We start from the raw sequence: 9,450 nt of genomic DNA on the forward strand, positions 1-9,450 counted from the left end.
ATTCATGTTCCCTCCTGGCAATACAAGAGTTCCGTGCTCTGAAACTTACTATACAGAAATAACTATCTCTTGTTTTCTCGTTGAAGGCTTGTGTTCGAAGCTGGAACTCTCTCTAACATCAACCCAAGAATTTCAAGTAATCAAAATCACCCAAACCTGAGTGCAGCTGCCCAATTTATCTAGCTGAAGTTTACATTTTTCATAAGATCATTAAGAGAAATAATTAGAATGTTTTTATTTATTGAAGAAACTGATGGATATACAAGTTGCCTACCTTGAAAACGTCCCTGTTTTGCATACTTCAACCTGCAATTATACAATCACTCACACATGCAAAAGATAAAAAAAAAAAGAAGGTTGTTCTTCTATGCTTTACCCATCTACAAAATTTTCAATGAAGAAAATGGAGGGGAAAAGGGGAATCCATCAACTACGAACAGCGCGGGCTTCAAACAGAGTGCAGCTGAGAGACTTCATTTCATAAGCAACTAACCCCATCATTTGCTCAAGAACAGCCTTACCATCAGCTGAGAAAAAGCCTGGGTATGGTAAAGCGGTGTCTACTAATCGACGCCATGCCATCCCTTCAGGAGGTGGGGGTAGAATTATGATTTCCGCTTTGTCAGCCGCATTAATGGCAATCAACAGATCACCTTTTAGTTGAGAAGCTTCAGAGCTCAACTGGCTCTCTTCTTTGTCAGCCTTCAATGTCATAGCCAGTAATTTGCAGGAGGGGTCTTCCCATCGTGGTGGAGACTGATCGCGTCCATGCCATTCAATATTTTCTTCCTTCAAAAAATTCCTTTTCTGGAGAAGGTCACTTCGCCTCATTCTGAGCGAACTCAAGAATGAGATAAACCGCGTTGTTTGAATACCAAAACCTGTTGTCATTGCATTCCAATCTAAAAGTTTTCTGCTACCATATGACAGGGAACCACCAGAAGATTGGCCACATTCATCGCCCATGTTAAGAACAGGAACCCCCCGTGAAATAAACAAAATAAAGAGAAAATTACGGATTTGTTTGAGTCTTCTTTCAAGTACAGCAGTTTTACTTGTAGGTCCTTCTTCCCCACAATTCCAACTTAATTCTGAAGCTATTTCAGCATTACTAAAGCTGACCAAATCAACGAGAGGAAGTCCAAAATTCTTAGCAATAAAATTGAAAGAAAAAGCTGGGCCTCGACCATCTGAGAATATGTCCCCACTCCCACAAAGCCGTGTAGCAAGACTACTCAAAGCACCCTTACCCCTCCAAAAGTTCCTTATATCAGTACAAAACTTTGTATTCATTTCTGCCCATTTCTTCCAATGAGGAAAACGAATTTCCTTTGGCATCATGTCATGTGGATACCAGCGATCTGCAATGATTTTGGTCTTGGAGAGCAGTGGATCAAAAGCTATTGCTTCAATCAAGGGAGGGCGAGACAAAATTTCACCATAAAACCCTCTCAACAGACATGAAGCGTTGATGAAACAAAAACCATCAATGTGAAATTCAGTCGCCCAATGCCGAAGACTATCTAAAATCATCTGTTGAACAACAGGATAGTTACAATTCAAAGCATGTCCTGGTTCTAAATCTTCAACCCTATTCCTGTAATAATAGGATAAATCATCAAGTCCTTGCAGGGCTCCACTCTCAGCAGTATGGGTAAATACCACTTCCAGCAAGACCTCCATTCCATTGGCATGCAAGTTCTTAACCATCTCCTTAATTGAGTTAATAGCAGATACAGAACCATTAGAAGGCCCATACAGGTTTGTTGGTGAAAAGAAATGACAAGGAAAATATGGTCCTTTTTGCTCATCAAATGTAAATATTGGCTCTAATAAGACAGCATTGATGCCAAGATCTTTTAAATGCTGTACCTTCTCAGTTACACCAGAGAAAGTCCCTGCCACATCAGCAGGTAGCTTACTAGACTTGTCTTCAGTAAAATGCAGAACGTTCAACCGATATACTACTAATTTTTCCATAGGTAAGTTTGGACAAACATCACCGCTCCAGTCAAAAGCAGGCTCCTTGCATAGTCGCCCAAGATGTTTCAGGAGCAAACCAGACTCATGATGATTAGGAATGGAACTCCCAATTATCTTAGCATAAGGATCCAAAAGAACACGCTCTGCATTAAATGCATCAGTATCCCCCTTGCACCGATAACCATAGCTCACGAAAGTCAAAGCACCTTCTATCGAAGCATGCCAAATATCACCAGTTCGATTAACATAAGGATCAAGATCAAGCTCTAAAGCAGGTTTTTCTGATGCAGTATTATCATACAAGCACAGGACCAAACTTTCTGCATTTCTTGAATAAACTGCAAAGTTCATGGAACCATCAGTTGAAAAGGAAAGGCCCAATGGAGCTGGATACCCTTGATCAAAACCAATTGGTACACAAAAATTAGTCTTCCTATGAGTTCTGATTTCTGAGCCACTTGAATTTGCACCTGATGGGGCTTTCAGCAAGAATGAGAAGTAGAATGGGGCTTCTTTAGCTTCAAATTCCAACTCAAGTGCCAACTCATGGGAAGACCTTGCTATAAATGGGGCTTCAATGATCCTGTTTTTGATATCATGATCGGATCTGTGTACACCCCCACTTAGCACTAGCTGACTTTCATCACTGGACAATTGCAGGGATGAAACTTCAATATGTACTACATAGTTGACACTTCTCTTTCTAACAAAAACTTTGACCTGACCTCCAATTTCTGTCCTAAACAGATAAGTTGATAGCTTTTTAAGTTCATCAACTTGGGTACTTGTAGTAAATATTTGTTCAGTTTGCTCAACAGAAACTCGTGATGCAGCAAAGCGTCTCAAATCAAGATTCCAATACCGAGACTGCATGACATTTTGTGCAACTTCTCCAGAGAAAAGCTTTCTTCCTACATCTATTCTCTGAAGCCTCTGTCCCATTTTGCTTCTACAAAGATAATGGGTGACAAACGATAATTTAGACAATTCAGTGGCTCCACAGTTCGGGCAATGGGGCCCTTTTGCAAGGGTTGGAGGAAGAGTTGCCATATATGTTTGCAGAAGAAAGTGATTTTGAACCAGGGAGCAGAATAGAATCCTCTCTGGAAAGGAGGATAATTTTCCTTACTGAATTTGAGATGGCTTTCTGTTTGAAATTAGGAAAGAGTTAGTTCACTGGATCAAGGAACCTAAAACAGCGTAAATCTTTTCAACTGGTTTTCGATACCGAGGCCAGCTTTTCCCATATTGGGATCATTTTAAAACATCCAGACCCAGAGAGCAATAAAATCCATGTTAACATGTGCAATAGTAGCATCAAGCACCCACAGTGAACGAGCAGTCGGATAAATACATAACTTGAACATACAGAACGCAGAAAAATGAAAGAGAAAAAACAAAACCAAGAAAACCCCAGATAAATTGCACCATAAGAAATGATGGGAAGTTTGGAATATAAGAACTTGATAAGAATTGAGCTATACCCAGTTGACAAAGAAGCATATGGTGGCAGCAACGAACCCAGATTAATGCAGAGGTTTTCTATTTTTATTTTTGAACAAAAAGTACTAGTAGAAGCAGCAGCAGCAGCAGCATAAACGGAAATGAAAACACAACTTACAGCATTGGATTCTATCAGCGCTAAAAGCCAGAAAAATGACGTGTTGACGAGAGAGAGCCCAAATGAAAAGAGTTGCCAGAAGCATTAGAAGAGGAGTGTAATCAGTGTAGATTTGTCGTTGCTTGGAATTTATAGCTTTCCCCAGGACCGCACAACGCATTCATCTGATGATTTAACCTTGTTTTTTTCCTTAAAGCGCCGTTGCCACTAAAACGCTGCGTTTCACTGGAGAGATCGCCCTAGACCTTTTCCCTTTATGGTTATAGCTAAGTAACACTGGCCCACAAGATTTATTGAGGTTATAAAATAGTATGAAAGTTAAGAAAGGAATTGCGCTTCCCACCGGTCAAATTCCAAATTTAGTTCATGTATTCGATTAAAATTATGAATTTAATTTTTATATTGTAATTTATATAAATTGAATTTTTATATTTTCGAAAACCAATTTCAAATGAGGTGTTTAAAGTGTACCATACAAAAAGGGTTATGTAATTGAGTAAATAATCATTTTATTAAAAAATAATTAAGAGATTACAGCAATAATAATATGTTTGCTGTGAATAAATATAAAAAATATACAATTACTATTAATTATTAATATATAATGTTGTGATTGATTTTAAGATCTATATTTGTTCTATGCCATATTACAAAAACAATTTATGTTTATGCATATTCATTTAAATAAATCTACATAAATTACGATAAATAGTATACTTCTTTTATTAGCAATTGAATAAAATTTTTAAAAATAATTTTATTTATAATATAGTATTTTCAATTATATTTTTTTCAAGATTACACTATTGTAATGGAAAGAATTTGATAACATGAACATTGATATATTTTTTTAGCAACAAAAGATATTAATATACATAAAGGTCTACATAAAATATAAATATTTTAAAAATAAAAAGCATACAAATTATTCCTACCAATGAATGAAAAATCTAAGAAAGCAATGTCGCTTAGGAGAGAGGCATCAAATTTACTGAAGCAAACCTATTTAAGTTGAAAAGCAGCAGAGTTTTCTCCTACACCTCATAAATTCTTTCACAACGTAATTCGTGAACGTTTATAAGCAAGCAACGCGTTTGAACGGATTTTCTCACTAAATTCCAACCATGCAATAGGAAAATCTGGTTGTATGTACAAGAAGAAGAAGACAATGACCAAATGCTGATAATGAACAATGATGATGTTTCCTAATATTTTCTCTTAACTACCAGAAGTAGAACCGGCTTCGGAGTTCTGTTTGCTGGTCCTCTTTGTTGGAACAAGCGGGTTGTCCTCTTCCTCACAAATTAACTGTGGCCTATCAAAGTCGGTGCCCTTGAAAACTGGATGTATATAAGCATCCTTAAGGTAGGTTTTCAAGTTCAGGTTTGGCTCCGTTGCATGCTCAAGGGTGTCTTTGATCATCGCATCCTGTGTGAAATCAAATGTTAATGTGTCAGATAAATAATGTCACATGTACTCACAGCGACAAGGAAGATACATGGTAAGTTCCTACCCTTACTAATCAGTTTAGCAAAGATAATCCAAGTTCCAACCCATTCTGGTTCCAAAACAATGCCACCTGCTTCCAACATCAGACTGATGTTGCTAAATAGCATAGATTTTCTAGATCTTAATAGGTTACACTTGCTTCACTCACCTTTATTGAAATTAACTTATAACTAAATCCGATCAAGGATGATCCTCGAACCTTGATCAACATAAAATGGCTTGCCATGGTGTATGATGCCACAACCAAACATACAACATCATATCCTTCAAAATTCCAAGTTGCATATGACATTTAAGCAGTATCCTATAAATGTATTCCTTTTATTAATGTTTCAGCAAGCATAACTTCTGCAAACTATTTCTTTAAAGCTTCATGAAAATCATAATTCAAAGCATTCCTCACCTGTAATGGGAATTTTACAAATGCAGATTCGAAACGGCCCTTGCAGTATCTGTGAAACCAGATGGTCAAAATAGGAAGTGGAAGGAGTGCAATTGTTGATTTATCGATCTTCTTTGTGCTCAGCAATCCCATTAGAAGAAGTTGAGATATTATTAAACCAATAATCAGACGCCGATGCACATCTGGCCAAAATGAGGCTCCACTCTCATATCTTTGATCATACACGTTGATAACCTTGCAGCATGAAACAAGATTGTGAACATAGAACAGGCAAGTTTTTTATACCATAAGATGAGAACATAGATTGAATACTTCGATAGTTATGATCTATGTAGAAGTTGGGGCATTATTATTAGTACTACTAATGATAGTTAATTATTATTAGCTAGAGGTTTTGGTCTCCCTTTTTCGTCAATCAGTTGTAATTGAACTTGTTGGGAATTTCCCATTTAGTAATTCTCTGTAGCAGGAATTTGCCTGCTTTATTATATGAATGAAGCATTTCAATTAGGCCCCCAAAAAACCAAAGATGAGAACATTTCCAGAAAATGACCATAAGAGCAAGAAATATTGAATATTTATGCAATATGCTTCATGTAGCCAAAAGAGAGGCTGTCTCATGACCTTCATTGTTACAAAATGACTGACTGATGGAACCATCTTCAATACAATGCAAAATAAATTGCACTGTTCGACACTTATGGGGCAAAAAGCAGTCCTACCTCAAAGGGAAGTACTCTATCTGTATCCTAACATTTAATAGATGCTAGGCCACAGAATTGTAGATGAGGAAATTAGCCCTTGGATTCAGTCCGTTTAACAATTGAATCACTAAGGGTACTATATATATCTCCATAACGAATTGGTCTAGCTGTTCAGCATGGTACAACTCAAAAACACTAACATGACATCGGTTGATGGAAGGCTGAAAAAAGTTATCTACATATGTTTCCAGCATTCAGTTAATTTATAATGGAATGAAGAGGAAATACTTAAGCTTCATGTAGCTTAAACATGCAAGACAATATTTGGTTAGCTAGTGTACCTGATGACGGAATACCAAATAGGCGAAAGCAAAGAAGATGATGATGAAAGGAAGAAGTACAGGGGTGATAGCAGAGTAAACAAGTCCAAGCAAGATATAAAATTGTATCCTTGGTTCAGATGTTGCAAAGTCCAAGCAACCAGGATCCATTGCTTGCTCCCTATCTTGTTCTGTTTTAACTAAAAACGTATTTTTAAGGTGGAAAATGACTAATGGTACTAATCTGAGGATTTCTGCAGCAATCCCCGCCCATCCATCTACCATTACGTAAGTAATGAAAAAAGTGGCTTTCATTGGGATGGATACACCAATGGTTTTTGGAATCCTGCATAAGTAACAAAATATCTGTAGTCAATCACACCTCTACATTATCAGGTACGATGAGATAAAATTGAATGATATAAATAGCACGAGAAAGAAAGCTAGGGCTCTGGCATGCAGACATGATGGTATGCTAGTCAGCTGAACATCAATCATAAACACTAATAGAGAAAAGCATGCACTACAAGTGAAAAGAGAACAGAAGGAACTAAAGGGTAAAAAAGATGAAGAAAGTCAGCGGTTCAGCATCAATTAAGAACTTTTAAGGTTGGTATATCTGAGTTCTGGTCGCCAAATCCCAAAAGAACAAATTTATAAGAATATCTACAACAGTAAATTGACACATTTGAGTTCACTGCAGGTAGCTACATATTTCTGTCAGAGATATACACCAATTGTTGCTGTAACATAATTTCTTGATGCAACGACAACCAACAAAATTGTTTCGGTATTCAAACTGCATGTATGTATAGCAGTATTAAATGTGTTAAGCCATCAATTTTACTGGGAAGAGATAGGTACATACTCTGTTGGAGGCTGGTCAAGGAAACTTTTAAGCTGCTGAAATGCTGTTCCAGTGATAATGCTTCCGAGAAATACGTTAACGAGAATGAACAGGTGATATTTCCCAGCGGATCTTCTATCCAAAGATGAGAGTGATGAAAATCCTTCTACTTTGGACATTGTCATAAGAATTATTGGAAGAATAATAAGAAATATCTTCAGTACAATTCCAGGGAGAAAGCCTTGGATGACGGACTTGAAAGACTTCCTGATAAAAAAAATTTCAGCAGTTGAATTTTAGCTACTACAAGTCTCATTATATCATTACTAGTTGCATGGTAATAGGGGAAACCTAAAGATTATGTATAGATATCAGCCTATGATTAAGATCATTATGGCAATTACACCAAAGAGTAAAGTGTAACTTTTCATCGTGGCAAGTCAGAAATTTGGCTATGTTACCAGCTGTGAATTGTGAATAGGGGCAGAAGTAATCTGTGCTACAGTGCTTCAGGTGGGTTCAAGAAAGAAACAGTTTAAAACTTATGTCTATCCATCTGGATTTTATTTTGGTAGTGAAGATGTAGATGCCCGTCCCTAGCAAGATCCTGCTTGTTAAATGGTTGGACGAGATGGGGTTATCAAATGGGGATACATGTTGGAAGGTGAAACAGATGACAATGCCTTCTAGGGAGGAAAGTACTGAGGACACCAAAAGGAAATGCTTAGTTAATAGAAAGACAACACTGACAAGGAACTTACACTTCTATTATTGGCTTCAAGAAAGGCAACACCTTCTCAATCCCCTCAATGTTGGCTAGAGATTGAACGAAAGCTATAGGAATCATAGAGAAGAAAATAAGAAAAAATAGTGCAACAGCCATTAGCAACCTTCGAACGGAGAGTTCAAAATATGGTATAGCAAGATTATTCCAATAAACATCACGTGGCTCAGGGGCCCATTCTGTCAACCAAATTGTAGGATTACGGCATAGCTGAGTTTGAGCACAGACAGCTGCCGCCCAACGGGATTTGAATGAAACAAATGCTGCTGGAACTATGGCCTTGGGATCATTTATCACTTTTTCTCTTTCTGCAGCTTCCTACATAAGAACAACGAAATTACATCTTTTCTTATGAGTAACTAAATTACACTATAGAAGGGAAGAAAAGGGAGGGAAAAATACGATGTTGCCTGGATGGTAAACTATATATCAGTTTTACATTGCCTCCAACCCTATCAATTCTTAGTCTTAGTTTGTGGAACGGGGAATCAGAATACAGATCATTACATGGTTCATAATGTAGTCTTCTTTAATTCATTTAATTAGTAAGAACAATTGGAACGTGAAATGTTATTTTAAAACATATGTTAATATTTTTTTGTACATATAAACAATGTACTTCAATGTCAAGTATAATAAAAATAATTAAATTTTTTATCAAAGAAACAATTAACTTCCTCATTGAATTATAAATGGTTGGAACCGATTAGGGAATTAGTGTTTTTGGAGACATAAACTGCTATCCCTAACGCTACCGCCACCCTCCACCAATTCGCTTTGAAACTCTTAAAAGAACAATTAAAAAAACTCTCTAGAGATTAACTAATTGTACGATTTCTCTTCCCTAGGTACTTTTGTTTTGGGTTGATAGGCTTGTCTGATCTACTCATTCATCATTAACCTCACCACTTTCTTCACATAAATCTCTTCTTTCTAGGCAAATGCATGCCCCAGTTGGTCAATACTAAAAAGACTTCAAAGAAATTCTTCAAAAGCCTTGATGGATCCTTGATTTGAAGGTGTGGTTGAGAGTTAAAACTCAAAAAGACTCTACCAGTTGAGATAATTCCAGATTCTAGATGGGAGCAAGGAGCAGCCGTTTCCAAATCTTCTTTCAACTTCGTTGTCTTCTATTCGAGGTTAAGATTATCTCTATCCTTATTCTATCTCTGCTCTTCTACAATCCTCGATGGGGATCCCGCGATCCAATTCGGAAACCGTAGGGGTGTACCGAATTATTTTAACTCTCTTACCTTGATTGAATAGGATGATTGAAGAT

General features: G+C 37.0%; 2 protein-coding genes across 2 annotated transcripts in view; both read right to left on the reverse strand.

The window, feature by feature from the left end:
- Positions 1 to 215: 215 nt before the first annotated feature.
- Positions 216 to 3,707, reverse strand: DBE1 (debranching enzyme 1). The gene has a single exon (XM_089783151.1). It carries the CDS (start codon positions 3,031 to 3,033, stop codon positions 427 to 429), a length of 2,607 nt encoding a protein of 868 aa, XP_089639277.1. The 5' UTR covers positions 3,034 to 3,707; the 3' UTR covers positions 216 to 426.
- A 1,021-nt stretch (positions 3,708 to 4,728) lies between these two features.
- Positions 4,729 to 9,450, reverse strand: part of LOC110413728 (ERD (early-responsive to dehydration stress) family protein) — an 8,505-nt gene continuing 3,783 nt past the window's right edge. Inside the window, exons 8-12 of the mRNA XM_021424660.1 lie at positions 8,149 to 8,489; positions 7,409 to 7,654; positions 6,562 to 6,886; positions 5,517 to 5,750; positions 4,729 to 5,032 (exon numbers count right to left, since the gene is read on the reverse strand). Coding sequence (XP_021280335.1) covers positions 4,823 to 5,032; positions 5,517 to 5,750; positions 6,562 to 6,886; positions 7,409 to 7,654; positions 8,149 to 8,489 — 1,356 coding nt within the window. The 3' untranslated portion in view covers positions 4,729 to 4,822. The remainder of the gene's footprint in view (positions 5,033 to 5,516; positions 5,751 to 6,561; positions 6,887 to 7,408; positions 7,655 to 8,148; positions 8,490 to 9,450) is intronic.

Source organism: Theobroma umbraticum, unplaced genomic scaffold (genome assembly GCF_002168275.2).
Source record: "Theobroma umbraticum cultivar Fairchild unplaced genomic scaffold, ASM216827v3 scaffold_4.1, whole genome shotgun sequence".
Lineage (NCBI taxonomy): Eukaryota > Viridiplantae > Streptophyta > Magnoliopsida > Malvales > Malvaceae > Theobroma > Theobroma umbraticum.

Coding starts and splice junctions, on each gene's coding strand:
- DBE1 (XM_089783151.1), bottom strand. CDS start 3,033: ATGGCAACTCTTCCTCCAACCCTTGCAAAAGGGCCCCATTGCCCGAAC.